The sequence below is a fragment of the Nerophis lumbriciformis genome, linkage group LG31 (assembly GCF_033978685.3).
Source record: "Nerophis lumbriciformis linkage group LG31, RoL_Nlum_v2.1, whole genome shotgun sequence".
NCBI classification, from domain to species: Eukaryota; Metazoa; Chordata; class Actinopteri; order Syngnathiformes; family Syngnathidae; genus Nerophis; species Nerophis lumbriciformis.
Window position 1 is genome coordinate 29302953 of NC_084578.2, and position 20481 is coordinate 29323433.

General features: G+C 42.4%; 1 protein-coding gene across 1 annotated transcript in view; it reads right to left on the reverse strand.

Moving 5' to 3' along the window:
* efnb2a (ephrin-B2a) overlaps nucleotides 1–20481 on the reverse strand; it is a 104100-nt gene that overhangs the window by 11845 nt on the left and 71774 nt on the right. Inside the window, exon 3 of the mRNA XM_061926296.2 lies at nucleotides 295–387. Within this exon, the coding sequence (XP_061782280.1) occupies nucleotides 295–387 (93 nt within the window). The remainder of the gene's footprint in view (nucleotides 1–294; nucleotides 388–20481) is intronic.

Genomic DNA, 20481 nt, shown 5'->3' on the forward strand with positions numbered 1-20481 from the left:
CCAATGGGGTGCACTATCCACTTCAACCGCCAGACGGCGGTTGAAGTGGATAGAAGCGTCAGTTGCTTGCTACATACAGTGGCACTTTCCATCATTTTCAGCAAACTGCTTTGCAAAAGGATTAACCTCCCTTCTTCCTCCCAGGAATAGGGCCCAATGAATCCCATTTCGACTGTAAGAGCCTATGAAGCGGCACTGTCACTGGAGCTCTTATTGAGTTGTTCCATTTGGTGATGTTTCTATGCACAATTATGTCTGACACAACGCACACAGTAATTATGTTTGAATACTCACTTTGTCCTACTCTCATGATCATCTTCATGGACTTGGTCTTGCAGACTCCGCCCTCCTGGTTGTTGATACCCTCCATTGTGCTATTTGAAGTAGCTACAAAGAGAGTGGAACAAGGTTAGAAATTGGGCACAAAATGTGATTTTCCTGCTCGGAACCAAGACGTTAATGCCATGCCAGTCCTTGAGTACAATGATGCAGACTGTTCAGTTGCGGTCATTTACAAACTAGATTGCATGTTTGTGTGAATCGGGATCGCCACTTTTTTCCAATTTATTTTGTGCAGGAAGTCTCACTGCACTCATCTGGTTGGGAAAAACATGTTCTTGGTAGCGTGCCCCAGGCTTACTCTGTAAAACACAATGAAAAGCACTGAAGTCCTTCTAAAGCTCAATGAGTCATGAATTTACTCCCATCCCTTCAGCTGCTCTGTACTTGAGGACTGCACTCCTGAACAATCGCTGGAAAATTACAAGTACTTATATTTTGCACTGGTGACCAGATTGTAGAAGAAGGAGAGGATCAAAATGCAAAAAAGAAGACATGTGATGGCCAGGGATTTAAACTGAAGTTGTTCAAAAGTTTAACACTATGTTATTAAACTAGGGGTGTCTCGATACAACTCTTTCACTTACCGGTATTGGAGCCTTCACTATTGGCCGATACCGATAATGATTCGATATGACATCAACAGGAATAATATATAACCTTGTGTGAATGGGTGAATGTGATGTATGATGTACCAGTTGTAGTGCAGAATGTTAGAAAAGGATTGATCAAGTGCACATAAATACAGGTAAAAGCCAGTAAATTAGAATATTTTGAAAAACTTGATTTATTTCAGTAATTGCATTTAAAAGGTGTAACTTGTACATTATATTTATTCATTGCACACAGACTGATGCATTCAAATGTTTATTTCATTTAATTTTGATGATTTGAAGTGGCAACAACTGAAAATCCAAAATTCCGTGTGTCACAAAATTAGAATATTACTTAAGGCTAATACAAAAAAGGGATTTTTAGAAATGTTGGCCAACTGAAAAGTATGAAAATGAAAAATATGAGCATGTACAATACTCAATACTTGGTTGGAGCTCCTTTTGCCTCAATTACTGCGTTAATGCGGCGTGGCATGGAGTCGATGAGTTTCTGGCACTGCTCAGGTGTTATGAGAGCCCAGGTTGCTCTGATAGTGGCCTTCAACTCTTCTGCGTTTTTGGGTCTGGCATTCTGCATCTTCCTTTTCACAATACCCCACAGATTTTCTATGGGGCTAAGGTCAGGGGAGTTGGCGGGCCAATTTAGAACAGAAATACCATGGTCCGTAAACCAGGCACGGGTAGATGTTGCGCTGTGTGCAGGCGCCAAGTCCTGTTGGAACTTGAAATCTCCATCTCCATAGAGCAGGTCAGCAGCAGGAAGCATGAAGTGCTCTAAAACTTGCTGGTAGACGGCTGCGTTGACCCTGGATCTCAGGAAACAGAGTGGACCGACACCAGCAGATGACATGGCACCCCAAACCATCACCCAACCATGCAAATTTTGCATTTCCTTTGGAAATCGAGGTCCCAGAGTCTGGAGGAAGACAGGAGAGGCACAGGATCCACGTTGCCTGTAGTCTAGTGTAAAGTTTCCACCATCAGTAATGGTTTGGGGTGCCATGTCATCTGCTGGTGTCGGTCCACTCTGTTTCCTGAGATCCAGGGTCAACGCAGCCGTCTACCAGCAAGTTTTAGAGCACTTCATGCTTCCTGCTGCTGACCTGCTCTATGGAGATGGAGATTTCAAGTTCCAACAGGACTTGGCGCCTGCACACAGCGCAAAATCTACCCGTGCCTGGTTTACGGACCATGGTATTTCTGTTCTAAATTGGCCCGCCAACTCCCCTGACCTTAGCCCCATAGAAAATCTGTGGGGTATTGTGAAAAGGAAGATGCAGAATGCCAGACCCAAAAACGCAGAAGAGTTGAAGGCCACTATCAGAGCAACCTGGGCTCTCATAACACCTGAGCAGTGCCAGAAACTCATCGACTCCATGCCACGCCGCATTAACGCAGTAATTGAGGCAAAAGGAGCTCCAACCAAGTATTGAGTATTGTACATGCTCATATTTTTCATTTTCATACTTTTCAGTTGGCCAACATTTCTAAAAATCCCTTTTTTGTATTAGCCTTAAGTAATATTCTAATTTTGTGACACACGGAATTTTGGATTTTCATTTGTTGCCACTTCAAATCATCAAAATTAAATGAAATAAACATTTGAATGCATCAGTCTGTGTGCAATGAATAAATATAATGTACAAGTTACACCTTTTGAATGCAATTACTGAAATAAATCAAGTTTTTCAAAATATTCTAATTTACTGGCTTTTACCTGTATACTTAAGACAAAGATGGCAAAAAATATTGCTATGTTACATAAAATCAAAAACTCTGTAAATCAAAAGGCTCTTAATATGTTATATAATTCTTTCGTACTCCCTTATCTTAATTATTGTGTTGAAATCTGGGGTAACAATTACAAAACAAACATCAACTCTATATTCTTACTTCAAAAGAAAGCGATTAGAATTGTAAATGATGCAGATTATCATGACCATACCAATGCTCTGTTTATTCAATTAAAAACATTAAAACTGCACGATCTTGTTGACCTCAACACTGCTATTGTGACGTACAAAGCTCATAACCACATGCTGCCTCGGTGTCTACAGGAGAAGTTCAAACCCAGAGAGAATCCCTGTGACCTCAGAGGTTCAGCTGTCTTCCAGAAAGCTAAGATAAGAACGAGCTTAAAAAGTAGATGTGTTTCTGTCAGGGGGGTTCAACTGTGGAGCAGCTTGGATGATCCCTTCAAATGTTCCAGTTCCATTCACACATTTAAAAAACACTTTAAGACCAATGTCTTGAAAAAATATATCACTCTTGAATCAACACAGTAGTTAATACTATGATCAATGTTCATTAAAATAATAAATGTGGGATATAAATAATAATGGAAGTATAATTGTTTGTATATAGTATATAAATTGGTACAAAGGTTTAACACGTGTACAAGGATATTTCACATGCCTCTACTCTGTATATAATTGAACAGTGTTCATATTGTGTATAATGTGTATTTATAATATGTTGTACAAAAGACATTTCATCATTTTCGGAAGTTCATCTTGTACTTGACATTGTTTATAGGGTTAGGCGCAATAAGTGTTCAACTTCAGCCTAAACCCTTTCGGTCTGCAACATTTTCATTTTCAATCTATGAATGTACAACTGTTTGTTTATTTTGTTGACCATTGACCGAAGAATAATAAACTAACAAATTACTCAAACCAAGAACAAAAAGGTATAGGAATGTAACATCTAACAGGATTAAAAATAAACAGACGGTTATTAATACAGTTTAAAATGTTAATTACTGTCAAACCGTTAATGATTATCGCACTTTGATAAGCTCTCGGCACATTGATGCTGCTTATTTCATTATCTCTAGCCGGTAGCTAGCGCACTGATAGCTAGCTGCCACTAACCCATACTTGCCAACCTTGAGACCTTCGAATTCGGGAGATGGGGGGGGGTTGAGGTGGGCGTTTGGTGGTAGCGGGGGTGTATATTGTAGCGTCCCGGAAGGGTTAGTGCTGCAAGGGGTTCTGGGTATTTGTTCTGTTGTGTTTATGTTGTGTTAAGGTGCGGATGTTCTCCCGAAATGTGTTTGTCATTCTTGTTTGGTGTGGGTTCACAGTGTGGCGCATATTTGTAACAGTGTTAAAGTTGTTTATATGGCCACCCTCAGTGTGACCTGTATGGCTTTTGATCAAGTATGCCTTGCATTCACCTATGTGTGTGTAAAAGCCGCATATACAGTATTATGTGACTGGGCCGGCACGCTGTTTGTATGGAGGAAAAGCGGACGTGACGGCAGGTTGTAGAGGACGCTAAAGGCAGTGCCTTTAAGGCACGCCCTCCAATAATGATGTCCGGGTGGAAATCGGGAGAAATTCGGGAGAATGGTTGCCTTGGGAGATTTTCGGGGAGGGCACTGAAATTCGGGAGTCTCCCGGGAAAATCGGGAGGGTTGGCAAGTATGCACTAATCATTAGCTATCTTTATAAACTAGAAACACTCTGAAACCTTTGCAGACTAAAACGGAAGATGATAAACTTATTCACACAACTAAAACAACAATAATATCCCACTAGGCACAAGACATTGATACAACGTTGATTATACATACCGTATTTTCCGCACTATAAGGCGCACCTAAAAACCACAAATTTTCTCAAAAGCTAACAGTGCGCCTTATAACCCGGTGCGCTTTATTACGATTAATTTTCATAAAGTTTCGATCTCGCAACTTCGGTAAACAGCCGCCATCTTTTTTCCCGGTAGAACAGGAAGCGCTTCTTCTTCTACGCAAGCAACCGCCAAGGAAAGCACCCGCCCCCATAGAACAGGAAGCGCTTTAAGCAACCACCCGCCCCCGAAAGAAGAAGAAAAAACGCGCGGATATCACCGTACGTTTCATTTCCTGTTTACATCTGTAAAGACCACAAAATGGCTCCTACAAAGGACAAGGATCCGGTTCATAAAAAGACGCAATCTCTCCATCCGCACACGGATTACTACCGTATTTCACAGCAACTGATATTCCTGTGAACTGCACTGTGGAACGGGAGCACGTACGGTGAATATTCGCACCACAGGGAATGAGAAGTCATCCTTCACTGTGGTTCTAGCTTGCCATGCTAACTTCCACCCATGGTGATATTCAAAAGGAAGACCTTGCCAAAAGAGACCTTTCCAGCCGGCGTCATCATAAAAGCTAACTCGAAGGGATGGATGGATGAAGAAAAGATGAGCGAGTGGTTAAGGGAAGTTTACGCGAAGAGGCCGGGTGGCTTTTTTCACACAGCTCCGAAGGCGAACACACCTTCACTAAGACGGGCAGACAGCTCCGGACGACATACGCCAACATTTGCCAGTGGATCGTAAATGCCTGGGCAGATATTTCGGTCACAACTGTGGTCCGAGCTTTCCGGAAGGCAGGATTCACAGAACAACAGCGACACTGACTCCCGATGACTTCGACGAGACGGAACCGGCCATTTTGGATACCACGCTTGCGCAACTTTTCAATTCGGACACCGAAGACGAAGAATTCGAAGGATTTACGAATGAAGAATAACTTCAGAAGGTGAGCGCTATGTTTATTTTGTGTGTTGTGACATTAACGTTCGAGCAACATTATGTTACTATTGCTCTACACCATTTTGAATTTTACTATGTTTGTGATTGCACATTTGCGTACATTTTGGGACAGAGTTGTTAGAACGCTGGTTTTCAATATATTATTAAAGTTTGACTGAACTATCTGACTGTTTTTTTGACATTCACTTTAGCGCAGCGTTTTTTTGACATTCACTTTAGCGCAGCGTAGGCGCGGCTTATAGTCCGGGGCGGCTTATTGGTGGACAAAATTATGAAATATGTAATTCATAGAAGGTGCGGCTAATAATCCGGTGCGCCTTATAGTGCGGAAAATACGGTACACGTCCTTTAAACCTGCCTTGTAAACAACGTTGCAAAATAGTTATATTTGTAAATTGTTGGTGTCTAACGTTGTATTCACTTTGTTGGGAAATGACCACATTAGAAAAATCAATGTCACAACCTGACATTGAATAGACGTCGTCAAAAAGTATGCCGTTTCAACGTTGTATTTGTGTTGTGGAATATTGGTTGGGAAATGTGAGGTTGAAGTTGTTTCAACGTTATGTTTGAGTTACTCAACTTTAGGACCTAATTCAACAAGTTCTCAAAGTTGTTTTAAAGTCTTGTGCCTGCTGGGATGGCTCCTAAAAGGCTAAACTATATCTAATGTTTCTTCTGCCTCGAAAAGTATAGGAACGTGTGTCTATTTATTTATTTATTTATGCGTTTAAGAAAATTAAGCTTGGTTAAAAGATTGTATAGTGCATAAAAGTACTTTTTGAGCACATTCAACAATACCGTGATAGTGATGAAAACCAGTATATAAAATGTTCTTGTTACATCCATGGTAGGTATGAAAACATTAACCTATTTGTTATAAACCATCAGTATGCTGTCATTAAGTGGAAGTGGAGTGGTAGTTGTTTTTTTATGGCGACACCGAGTGGCCACAATGATTCTTTAAGTTAAAGCTCATGACACAGTAAGTTGAATGATGCGAACACGATTGTTACTGGATACTTTCTAATATACTTCTGCCTTGGCAAATTTGGGAAGTGTTATGCAACTATGATTATTTGATACTTGTTTATATTTTCAAATTACGCTTATTACATGTGTCTAGCTTGTGTGCTATTTTGTGCTCAGCTGTTGTGTAGCTGCTAGCTCCATGTTTACCTTTTGTAAATACCTTGACTAAGTTACAAGAAAAGACCAACATTTAGATGTTAGCAGGCTATCTAGCTGTGCACAAGTAAAGGATATCGGATCGGGACACACCTATCCTAATAAGTAGGGATGTCCGATAATGGCTTTTTGCCGATATCTGATATTCCGATATTGTCCAACTCTTTAATTACCGATACCGATATCAACCGATATATACAATTGTGGAATTAACACATTATTATGCCTAATTTGGACAACAAGGTATGGTGAAGATAAGGTACTTTTTAAAAAAATTAATAAAATAAGATAAATAAATTAAAAACATTTTCTTGAATAAAAAGGAAAGTAAAACAATATAAAAACAGTTACATAGAAACTAGTAATTAATGAAAATGAGTAAAGTTAACTGTTAAAGGTTAGTACTATTAGTGGACCAGCAGCACGCACAATCATGTGTGCTTACGGACTGTATCCCTTGCAGACTGTATTGATATATATTGATATATAATGTAGGAACCAGAATATTAATAACAGAAAGAAACAACCCTTTTGTGTGAATGAGTGTAAATGGGGGAGGGAGGTTTTTTGGGTTGGTGCACCAATTGTAAGTGTATCTTGTGTTTTTTATGTTGATTTAATAAAAAAAATAAAATAAATAAATATTTTTTTTTTAAAAACCATACCGATAATAAAAAAAACGATACCGATAATTTCCGATATTACATTTTAACGCATTTATCGGCCGATATTATCGGACATCTCTACTAATAAGTCCAAATCGGTACCCAAATGTGGCCTCAAAGTCATTTTCTGTCTTTCATCACCTCCTGTGTGCAAAAGCAGACTGGCTTTTTGTCTTTGGCAGGGTTGTTGAACTTCACAAGCAAGGCCACTGATGCTAAAGTTGGACACAGTAAGATGGGGATTTAAAAATTTCTTTGAAGTTCTTGAGGGTTTGGTGGACAAAAACACCTGCCCAAAGCCAGACGAGCCGATGGGATCCACCTACCTTTTACCCAAATAAAGGCCCTTGCTGACTGCTGCTGACAGCCCAGTCACTATAAGGCAGCGAGAGACGGGCTTCAAGATGGCGACATGACATGTCTATGCAGATTGGCGCCTTAGTCGCTTTTTAAAACACTACAATCCAGCAGAGTCTCCTGTCAGAGAGAGTTTCAATTCCCACCTCCGGAAGAACTTTGAACATGTCACGAGGGAGGTGCTGGACATTGAGTCCGAGTGGACCATGTTCCGCACCTCTATTGTCGAGGCGGCTGATTGGAGCTGTGGCCGCAAGGTAGTTGGTGCCTGTCGTGGCGGTAATCCTAGAACCCGTTGGTGGACACCGGCGGTGAGGGATGCCGTCAAGCTGAAGAAGGAGTCCTATCGGGTTCTTTTGGCTCATGGGACTCCTGAGGCAGCGGACAGGTACCGACAGGCCAAGCGGTGTGCGGCTTCAGCGGTCGCGGAGGCAAAAACTCGGACATGGGAGGAGTTCGAGGAGGCCATGGAAAACGACTTCCGGACGGCTTCGAAGCGATTCTGGACCACCATCCACCGCCTCAGGAAGGGGAAGCAGTGCACTACCAACACCGTGTATGGTGCGGATGGTGTTCTGCTGACCTCGACTGCGGAAGTTGTGGATCGGTGGAGGGAATACTTCGAAGACCTCCTCAATCCCACCAACACGTCTTCCTATGAGGAAGCAGTGCCTGAGGAATCTGTGGTGGGCTCTCCTATTTCTGGGGCTGAGGTTGCTGAGGTAGTTAAAAAGCTCCTCGGTGGCAAGGCCCCGGGGGTGGATGAGATCCGCCCGGAGTTCCTTAAGGCTCTGGATGCTGTAGGGCTGTCTTGGTTGACAAGACTCTGCAGCATCGCGTGGACATCGGGGGCAGTACCTCTGGATTGGCAGACCGGGGTGGTGGTTCCTCTCTTTAAAAAGGGGAACCGGAGGGTGTGTTCTAACTATCGTGGGATCACACTCCTCAGCCTTCCCGGTAAGGTCTATTCAGGTGTACTGGAGAGGAGGCTACGCCGGATAGTCGAACCTCGGATTCAGGAGGAACAGTGTGGTTTTCGTCCTGGTCGTGGAACTGTGGACCAGCTCTATACTCTCGGCAGGGTCCTTGAGGGTGCATGGGAGTTTGCCCAACCAGTCTACATGTGCTTTGTGGACTTGGAGAAGGCATTCGACCGTGTCCCTCGGGAAGTCCTGTGGGGAGTGCTCAGAGAGTATGGGGTTTCGGACTGTCTGATTGTGGCGGTCCGCTCCCTGTATGATCAGTGTCAGAGCTTGGTTCGCATTGCCGGCAGTAAGTCGGACACGTTTCCGGTGAGGGTTGGACTCCGCCAAGGCTGCCCTTTGTCACCGATTCTGTTCATAACTTTTATGGACAGAATTTCTAGGCGCAGTCAAGGCGTTGAGGGGATCCGGTTTGGTGGCTGCAGGATTAGGTCTCTGCTTTTTGCAGATGATTTGGTCCTGATGGCTTCATCTGGCCAGGATCTTCAGCTCTCACTGGATCGGTTCGCAGCTGAGTGTGAAGCGACTGGGATGAGAATCAGCACCTCCAAGTCCGAGTCCATGGTTCTCGCCCGGAAAAGGGTGGAGTGCCATCTCCGGGTTGGGGAGGAGATCTTGCCCCAAGTGGAGGAGTTCAAGTACCTCGGAGTCTTGTTCACGAGTGAGGGAAGAGTGGATCGTGAGATCGACAGGCGGATCGGTGCGGCGTCTTCAGTAATGCGGACGCTGTATCGATCCGTTGTGGTGAAGAAGGAGCTGAGCCGGAAGGCAAAGCTCTCAATTTACCGGTCGATCTACGTTCCCATCCTCACCTATGGTCATGAGCTTTGGGTTATGACCGAAAGGACAAGATCACGGGTACAAGCGGCCGAAATTAGTTTCCTCCGCCGGGTGGCGGGGCTCTCCCTTAGAGATAGGGTGAGAAGCTCTGTCATCCGGGGGGAGCTCAAAGTAAAGCCGCTGCTCCTCCGCATCGAGAGGAGCCAGATGAGGTGGTTCGGGCATCTGGTCAGGATGCCACCCGAGCGCCTCCCTAAGGAGGTGTTTAGGGCATGTCCGACCGGTAGGAGGCCACGAGGAAGACCCAGGACACGTTGGGAAGACTATGTCTCCCGGCTGGCCTGGGAACGCCTCGGGATCCCCCGGGAGGAGCTGGACGAAGTGGCTGGGGAGAGGGAAGTCTGGGCTTCCCTGCTTAGGCTGCTGCCCCCGCGACCCGACCTCGGATAAGCGGAAGAAGATGGATGGATGGATGGATGGACAATCCAGCTCCCATGGAAAGCAATTAAAATGCAATAGAATAGGTCAAATAAGGGATGACAAGGTACATTATCCGTCCATCCATCCATTTTCTACCGCTCGTCTCCTACGTGGTCGCGGTGGGTGCTGGAGCCTATCCCAGCCAAGGTACATTAAAAGGTACATAATAAGCATCACTAGCTCTATGTGAAACCTCTTGACCCCTTTTTAAGGCTTGCTAATAACAGACAAGGGATGTAGAAATAGGAACATTTGATATCAATTATTTCCAACAAAATGATCACGTTTATTATCATCACGGTATTGCTGAATGTGCCCACAAAATACTTATACACGCACTGAAATATTTTAACCAAGTTTTATTTTTGAAACGTTAATGTGTCTTCTATTCACGTACACATTTGAGCTGGTTAGTGAAATTAGCAGCATCGCCGTGAGTTCACCGAGTAATCAATCAGATTTCTACGATAATTACAATTATCGTAGAAATCGTGCATCCCTAAAACAGACAGCCCTCCATCCATTTTCTACCGCTTTTTGAGGTCGCAGGTGGGAGCTGGATAAGAATAGGGCGGTACACCCTGGACAAGTCGCTCCCTAAACAGACAATCAATCACACTCGCATTCACACGCTAGGGAGGAAGTCGGAGTACCCGGAGAGAACCCACGCAGTCACGGGGAGAACATGCTAACTCCACACAAAAAGATCCCGAGCCCGGGAATCGAACTAAGGACCTTCTCGCTGTGAGGCATGAGCGTTAAGCACTGCACAAACGTGCTGCACATCAAAAACAAACAAACTATAATAGTTAATGGTGGTATAGATGTAGTAGTGGTAGTAGTAGTAGTAAGTAATATAAACAGTAGTTTAAACATAGTAGTATAAATGGTAGTATAAACATAGTAGTAGTAATAGTATAAATGATAGTATAAACAGAAAGTTAAAGTACCAATGATTGTCACACACACACTAAGTGTGGCAAAATTATTCTCTGCATTTGACCCATCACCCTTGATCACCCCCTGGGTGGTGAGGGGAGCAGTGAGCAGCAGCGGTGGCCGCGCCCGGGAATCATTTTTTGTGATTTAACCCCCAATTCCAACCCTTGATGCTGAGTGCCAAGCAGGGAGGTAATGGGTCCCATTTTTATAGTCTTTGGTATGACTAGAAGTAGTAGAAGTAGTATAAAAGGTAGTATAAACATAGAAATAGTATAAATGGTAGTATAAACATAGTAGTAGTAGTAGTAATAATATAAATAGTAGTATGAACATAGAAGTAGTCATAGTATAAAAGATAGTATAAATATAGTGGTAATATAAAAAGTAGGGGTATCAAAAAAAAAAAAAGAATGTTCGATTAAACCACGCTTCTTGCTTTTAACGATTCTTAATTGATTAAAAAAAATCAAAAATATAATTTTTTAATTATTTTGATTTTAATCTGTCCTGTACAGCCACTCAGGCTAAATGTTCGGGTAGAATTTTTTTTTTTCTTTTAAGTAATATATACATTTATCAGAGTTGTTATTTATTTGGGACGGCGTGGCGAAGTTGGTAGAGTGGCCGTGCCAGCAATCGGAGGGTTGCTGGTTACTGGGGTTCAATCCCCACCTTCTACCATCCTAGTCACGTCCGTTGTGTCCTTGGGCAAGACACTTCACCCCTTGCTCCTGATGGCTGCTGGTTAGCGCCTTGCATGGCAGCTCCCGCCTTCAGTGTGTGAATGTGTGTGTGAATGGGTAAATGTGGAAATACTGTCAAAGCGCTTTGAGTACCTTGAAGGTAGAAAAGCAAGTACAAGTATAACCCATTTATCATTTATTATGTATTTATTTTATAGAGGAATGTAGTTAATTATAGGACTGGCAACCAATGTTATTAAAAAACTATTGATTTTGAATTGAGAATCGATTCTGAATCGAATCGTTACCCCCAAGAATCAAATCGTGTGGTGGCCAAAGATTCACAGCCCTAATAAACAGTAGTATAATTGTAGTAGTAGGTAGTAGTATTTGTCAGAGGTGTGGACTCGAGTCACATGACTTGGACTCGAGTCAGACTCGAGTCATGAATTTGATGACTTTAGACTCGACTTGACAAAATGTAAAAAGACTTGCAACTCGACTTAGACTTTAACATCAATGACTTGTGACTTCACTTGGACTTGAGCCTTTTGAATTGACATGACTTGACATGACTTGCTACTTTCCCCAAAACCCAAAGATGAAAAAGTTATTCGGGAGCGCTCCGTATTTTTCATTGTGTACTTGTCTATCAGCGTTGCGTGTGTCAGCTGGTGTGCTCTCAGTACAACAGCCAATCAAATTAGATCTACTTTGTTTTCATCACACAGCATTCATCCAATCAAATTGCAGGACAACCAACGAAGAAGACATGTCCAAACCACACGCCAGTGAACAAAAAATGATACCTAAAATAATTTTGTTTGGGTATAAAAATTACGAGGTGGTCAACACAAAACGGTTTGCAGTATGCAACACATGCGGTTCGAAAATTACTGATGGAGAGGCAACAACTTCCAACTTCGTCCGGCATTTGAAGTTGCACAAAGAACGGTAAGTTTTGAATGTAAGATAACGGTTATTGGCTAAGTAACGTGACTTTTATTTGCTGTGTAGTTAAATCAGTGAGGCTGTAAACTCACTGCTAACGTTATTGCAAACACGGGAATCTGTTGCAGTTCACTACCTTATTCATACTTTTTGTTCAGTGATTTTTTTTTAAGCAGGGTTACGTTAGTCAATATATCACACGTAACGTTAGACGGCGGTCAGCAGCACCGCATATTTTAGCCACCTAAAAAAAGACAAAAATAGTAAAATAAAGGTCAGTTAAAATGTATACTTTATTATGAATATGTGTACCGTTTTAGCTAGCTTTCTGACATACTGTTGGTTGTTTACCTCAGTGGTCCCCAACCACCGGGCCGCGGCCCGGTACTGGTCCGTGGATCGATTGGTATCGGGCCGCGCACAAGAAATATTTTTTTTTCTTTTCTTTTTTTAATTAAATCAACATAAAAAACACAAGATACACTTACAAGTAGTGCACCAACCCAAAACAACTCTCTCCCCCCTTTTGTTCTGGGCATTGAACATGAAGACTCTTCCTTCACTGTTCCGAGTGGCCATGAGAGTCTTGGCAGTGCCTGCCTCCAGTGCTCCAGTGGAGCGAGTTTTCAGCCATGGTGGCATCATACTACACCCCCATCGTGCACAAATGACTGACAGACTCTTGGCTAATTTGGTCTTTTGCAAATGCAATGCAGCATAGGGCCCTGACATATAAAAAGTACAACTTTTTTGTTATGTTCACTTATATGTCATGTTTTTTCAATGTTAACACTTTTGTACAAATAAGTACATTTGCACTTTATTTTTCAATGTGTTTGTTCTGTAAAGGAATGAGTTAATGTTTAAAATGACTGGTTAATAGTGCTATTATAAAGTGCAATGTCAGCACAATTTTCTTTCCTGCAATTTAAAATGCACTTGTTTTAATAAATAAATACAGCGTTTGAAAAGCATACACAATCTGTGTTAATATATTAGTCTGTGGTTAAAAGGACTTGAAAGGACTCGAAACTCAAAATGCAGGACTTAGGACTTGACTTGAGACTTTCCAGTCTTGACTTTGGACTTGACTCGGGGCTTGCCTGTCTTGACTCGGGACTTGACTCGGACTTGAGGGCAAAGACTTGAGACTTACTTGTGACTTGCAAAACAATGACTTGGTCCCACCTCTGGTATTTGTTGTATAAATGATCGTATACACCAATTAGTAGTACAGTAGTATTGATAGTATATACAAAGTAGTAGTAGTAATATAAATGGTAGTTTAAATGTAGTAGTAGTAATAGTAGTATTGGTAGTATAAACATAGTAGTGGTAGTATAAAAGGAAGTATAAACGCGGTAAAATGGTAGTGTGTCAGAAATAGATTTAAAAAATGTCTCCTGGTAGCAAACTAAAAAGAAGACTTTGATGGTCAGATGTGAAAATCTGCTTGTTTGTTGAGTTTTAGCGGAAGATTAAATATATTGTTGGAAAGGCTCATTGTTAGCTTTCAAACAATACTAAGTTAGTGTTTTGTTTTATTCATGACATATGCTTGCTCCTTTACAACATTGAAGTCATTGTGGTTTGAATTGTCTTCTAGTTAAAAAACAATGGTTTGGTTGAGCTTTTAGCCTCTTGATATAGCATAGTGATGCAAGCGTTAAATGGCAATTACCATAGCAACAATCATGCCGGCAGCCTGTGATAAACGATTTAAAAATGGCTGAAACAGGCCAAGCAAAGAGGGACGTATGCCTCTAGAGGCCGCTAAGTTGAACTGCAGCCGTCTGCTGGTTTGACTGGGAGAGGGTGCAGCAAATGGGGGGCTTGCGGTCTGTTAGGTCAGTAACACAGAGGCTAACGAGCTGCCGGGGCTTAGCGGCTTGGCTTCCTGCCAGTGCCTGCATTCACTACATCTACCCCCACCGTCTCAGGACCCCACCTTTCCTCCTATGAGCAACACCCCACCTTTCAGAATGCTTTCCCCCTTGAAGATTCTCCTTGAAATGCTGATCCAGATTGCGTTTAAAACTCCAGCTTCCTCTTTGTGCCTTTCCTCTTTGTTTTCCCTCTCCCAGCAACTAATCATTCTGATCAGGACCTCCACGCTTCCATGAGACGGCGATGAGAGCCGACACAAAGAGCATGTTAACAAGGACTCCCTCCCTCCTACCTTTCTGCCGCCTCTCTGCACCCCGTGTCTCCCTCTCCGGCTGACCTATGGCTTTCCAGTGCGGTCCGAAAAGCACATTACAGACAAATCTCCTTAAAGGCTTGTGCTCCTGTGTGAGTCTACGTGTGTCTTATAAACCAGTTACCGCAACACACATGATTTTAACAATCCTGTTGGACATCATTAAGCTTTTAAAAACGCCGGACCCGGTACTGGGGGCAGCTGGTTTGCTTCTGCATAGCTCTGGTGATTGCGACCGATGCTTGTAACAATAACCGCTAGGGATGTGCCGATCCATCGGCCACTGAACAGTATCGGACAAGTATGTGATCGCCATTGTCGGTCATAAAACTGATCCCCTCTGACTGACACTAGTCATTTTTTCGTCTGACAAGCATACAGGAGCTAATCATATATGTCCATACACAGTGTGGAGCCGTTAGCCTAAGCTAATATTAATCACCACCATCATTGGCGTTGTTAGGCCTATTTTAGGGGGGCTCAAGCCCCTCTAAAATATTCTTAAGCCCCCCCTAAATAATTTGGTGTTATATATATATATTTATTTTTTTACAAATACATATTCATTATATCTCAAAACTCATTTGTATACTCTAGCCTTTGAATAGCCCCCTCTTTTTTTAGACCAGTTGATCTGCCGTTTCTTTTCTTTTCTCCTCTGCTCCCCCCTACCCCTTGTGGAAGGGGAGACACACAGGTCTGGTGGCCGTGGATGGGGTGCTGGCTGTCCGGGGTCGGGACCCGGGGTGGACCGCTCGCCTGTATATCGGTTGGGAACATCTCTGCGCTGCTGACCCGTCTCCGCTCGGGATGGTTTCCTGCTGCCCCCACTGTGGACTGGACTCTTACTGTTATGCTGGATCCACTATGGACTGTACTCTCACAATATTATGTTAGACCCACTCGACATCCATTGCTTTCGGTCTCCCCTAGAGGGGGGGGTCCTCTCCAAGGTTTCTCATAGTCATTCACATCGACGTCCCACTGGGGTGAGTTTTTCCTTGCCCTTATGTGGGCTCTGTACCGAGGATGTCGTTGTGGCTTGTGCAGCCCTTTGAGACACTTGTGATTTAGGGCTATATAAATAAACATTGATTGATTGATTGATTGATAAAGTGGCCCGAATATGAGTTTAAATAAATAATCATATAACCTGTTATTATTCACTCAGTTTCCCCTCACTTCGTAGCGTAAGGTAGAGAGCCCCTTTAGTGCATCGGTATCCAATCCATTCCACTTGTTCATATAGAAAATGCCCACATCACTCAAATTCCAGTCCGCATTTTCTCTGCGACCTTGCTTGCGGTCCTGCAGGTGTACAAAGCACATTATCTTCCTTTACAATGAGTGAAGCTGCACGAAACCTTGTGTGTGCAAGTGTAAATAATTTAGTTGTTAAGTTTTGTGTTTCTTGTAGAATCTATATAAAGTAATGTACATTAGCCTATTGTTAAAATAATGAAAAAAACATCATTAAATATATTTGTTTTATTGTATTGTTACATTAATAGCTGTTGTATTATTATAGGATGGCTTGTTAAACATTTCATAGGATTTTCAGAGGGAGGAAAAACCAAGACATTTAATATAAAATGTAAAATGAATAAATACATAAAAAAAAAAAGAAAAAAAATGGTTAAAAGCCATCGTCCCGGGGAGCATTTCATTTCGTCCCGTGCATTTTTTTTTAAATAATAATAATAACAATGAATAATTTCAAAGTCTTTGTTAGCCGTTTGTGAAGTTTTGTGCTTGTGCGTAACGTTCGCTCGCATCCTGTGCATCTCCTGGGGGCTAAGCCCCCCCTGTCCTTAAAAGCTAGTGACGCCCCTGACCACCATTGTGGCAAATATACTCCATTTCTCAGTACAGGGATTCTGCAGGTATCAGCAGATCGAATTTAATGCTTTTTAATGAGAGATAAATGCAATATCGGAAATTATCGGTATCGTTTTTTTATTATCGGTATCGGGTTTTTTTTGTTTTTTTTTGTTTTTTTATTAAATCAACATAAAAAACACAAGATACACTTACAATTAGTGCACCAACCCAAAAAACCTCCCTCCCCCATTCACACTCATTCACACAAAAGGGTTGTTTCTTTCTGTTATTAATATTCTGGTTCCTACTTTATATATCAATATATATCAATACAGTCTGCAAGGGATACAGTCCGTAAGCACACATTATTATGTGTGCTGCTGGTCCACTAATAGTACTAACCTTTAACAGTTAATTTTACTAATTTTCATTAATTACTAGTTTCTATGTAACTGTTTTTATATTGTTTTACTTTCTTTTTTATTCAAGAAAATGTTTTTAATTTATTTATCTTATTTTATTTTATTAATTTTTATTAAAAGCACCTTATCTTCACCATACCTGGTTGTCCAAATTAGGCATAATAATGTGTTAATTCCACGACTGTATATATCGGTTGATATCGGTATCGGTTGATATCAGTATCGGTAATTAAAGAGTTGGACAATATCGGAATATCGGATATCGGCAAAAAGCCATTATCGGACATCCCTATTTTTAATGTTTTTTTAATGCAACTTAAAACAAATGTAATGCTCATGTCCATTGTAGATCATTATTATAAATAGTCAAAAGCACACAATAGTCCTTATAAACAAAAATTAGACAATAATAGTCTTGAATAGTTGAAAATTTTACATTAACTCTGGCTGAATCAAGCACTAATGTAATCATAATATGCAATAATGACAATGCAAGTAAGCCTTTCAAACACAAAAACATATTTTTAACTACTGTAGTATTTCCATCCATCCATCTATCCATTTTCTACCGCTTATTCCCTTTTGGGGTGGCAGGGGGCGCTGGAGCCTATCTCAGCTACAATCGGGCGGATTGTACTGTAGTATTTTGTACGATTGTAATTATACATCAAAATAAAATACACTCTCGATCTTGAAGTGCATTTTTTTTCGGGTGGTTTGTATTGTTGTCATTTTTGCCGCCAATTGCAATTGTATTACATTTTTTAATGCCTTTGAACATCATACTTAATGCTTTTAATGCCATGTTATCCCTTAATTTTTGCAAAATCCATTTAATGACTTTTAATGCTTTTTAATGACTCACTGTAGTATCTTAAGTGTCATTATGAAGAACCATTATCACGGGGGGACTCGGCCGAACGTGTTACACACCCAGGAGCAAGGCAGGAGCAGGCATGCTAATAGCTAAGCTAACCGCTGAGCTAGTTTGAAACAACATCAAGAAATTAATGTTTGGTAAAGTTTAGGAATTGTAATAGAAATGAGCAGTTATTAACAGGAATTTTACAAGTACAGTAGATTAATAAGAGTTATAGAGAGGATAATATAACAAAAACTGTTGATGTGTCAGCATTGTCCCAGTCAGTACACGACACGTATCGGATCGATCCATGAATTGGTGATGTCGATACTAAGAGTAGGTTAAGTATATGATCGATATAATAGTGATTTGGTCGATAATTGTTTTTTCTCAAATAATAGTTTGGTCATATTTGTTAATGTTTATAAACTCAGGTAATGATTCCTAGGACACTAGAAGACTTTAAGGGCAAAAACCAATGGATTTAAAAGAGTGGTAGATAGTAATTTTTGCTTTTGTTTACCATGTTTTGCTCAAACAATTGTATGGAAGAAAATGAAATAAGGAACTAGTTTAAATATTGTGTTAGTATTGGTAAACTGTCAATCCATCCATCCATCCATCTTCTTCCGCTTATCCGAGGTCGGGTCGCGGGGGCAGCAGCCTAAGCAGGGAAGCCCAGACTTCCCTCTCCCCAGCCACTTCGTCCAGCTCCTCCCGGGGGATCCCGAGGCGTTCCCAGGCCAGCCGGGAGACATAGTCTTCCCAACGTGTCCTGGGTCTTCCTCGTGGCCTCCTACCGGTCGGACATGCCCTAAACACCTCCTTAGGGAGGCGCTCGGGTGGCATCCTGACCAGATGCCCGAACCACCTCATCTGGCTCCTCTCGATGCGGAGGAGCAGCGGCTTTACTTTGAGCTCCCCCCGGATGACAGAGCTTCTCACCCTATCTCTAAGGGAGAGCCCCGCCACCCGGCGGAGGAAACTCATTTCGGCCGCTTGTACCCGTGATCTTGTCCTTTCGGTCATAACCCAAAGCTCATGACCATAGGTGAGGATGGGAACGTAGATCGACCGGTAAATTGAGAGCTTTGCCTTCCGGCTCAGCTCCTTCTTCACCACAACGGATCGATACAGCGTCCGCATTACTGAAGACGCCGCACCGATCCGCCTGTCGATCTCACGATCCACTCTTCCCTCACTCGTGAACAAGACTCCGAGGTACTTGAACTCCTCCACTTGGGGCAAGATCTCCTCCCCAACCCGGAGATGGCACTCCACCCTTTTCCGGGCGAGAACCATGGACTCGGACTTGGAGGTGCTGATTCTCATCCCAGTCGCTTCACACTCAGCTGCGAACCGATCCAGTGAGAGCTGAAGATCCTGGCCAGATGAAGCCATCAGGACCAAATCATCTGCAAAAAGCAGAGACCTAATCCTGCAGCCACCAAACCGGATCCCCTCAACGCCTTGACTGCGCCTAGAAATTCTGTCCATAAAAGTTATGAACAGAATCGGTGACAAAGGGCAGCCTTGGCGGAGTCCAACCCTCACCGGAAACGTGTCCGACTTACTGCCGGCAATGCGAACCAAGCTCTGACACTGATCATACAGGGAGCGGACCGCCACAATCAGACAGTCCGAAACCCCATACTCTCTGAGCACTCCCCACAGGACTTCCCGAGGGACACGGTCGAATGCCTTCTCCAAGTCCACAAAGCACATGTAGACTGGTTGGGCAAACTCCCATGCACCCTCAAGGACCCTGCCGAGAGTATAGAGCTGGTCCACAGTTCCACGACCAGGACGAAAACCACACTGTTCCTCCTGAATCCGAGGTTCGACTATCCGGCGTAGCCTCCTCTCCAGTACACCTGAATAGACCTTACCGGGAAGGCTGAGGAGTGTGATCCCACGATAGTTAGAACACACCCTCCGGTTCCCCTTTTTAAAGAGAGGAACCACCACCCCGGTCTGCCAATCCAGAGGTACTGCCCCCGATGTCCACGCGATGCTGCAGAGAAACTGTCAATAGCACTCACCAGAAATAAATTTAAACTTTACATTTATTACATATGATTGATATAGGTATTGGTATTAGCCAATCCTACTCATGGACGATCGGTATCGAAACCGTGCATCTAATGATTTGATGCATGATTTGTAATTTAGTTTAGATTTTAGCCACACCCCCAATACTCAAGACAGTCGTGTCCCCACCTACATCTGAAATCCAAATTCCGACCCAGAACGTGAGCTAAAAGCTGAGTAAAACGAATATGAGCAAAACACAAAATAATTCAAACCAGAAGGATTTTAAATGACTAAATGTGGAAAGCATGGATCATGGATAAATCCATACACAAAACACTAATGCCACAAACCTGGCACCGTTTAGTAACTAACTCTTAGCGCGTCCAACAGTGCAAGGATTAATTCTTTACAGCTAAAACAAACACACTGTTACCCAGAAGCATAGATACTGTATGTCAAATACGTAAAAAACATTGTTATACCACGATCAATCATTGTACACCATATTTTGTATGTCTTTTCCTGTGTCCCCCTTTAACCCAGGGTTTAAAGGCCTACTGAAATGTGATTTTCTTATTTACACGGGGATAGCAGGTCCATTCTATGTGT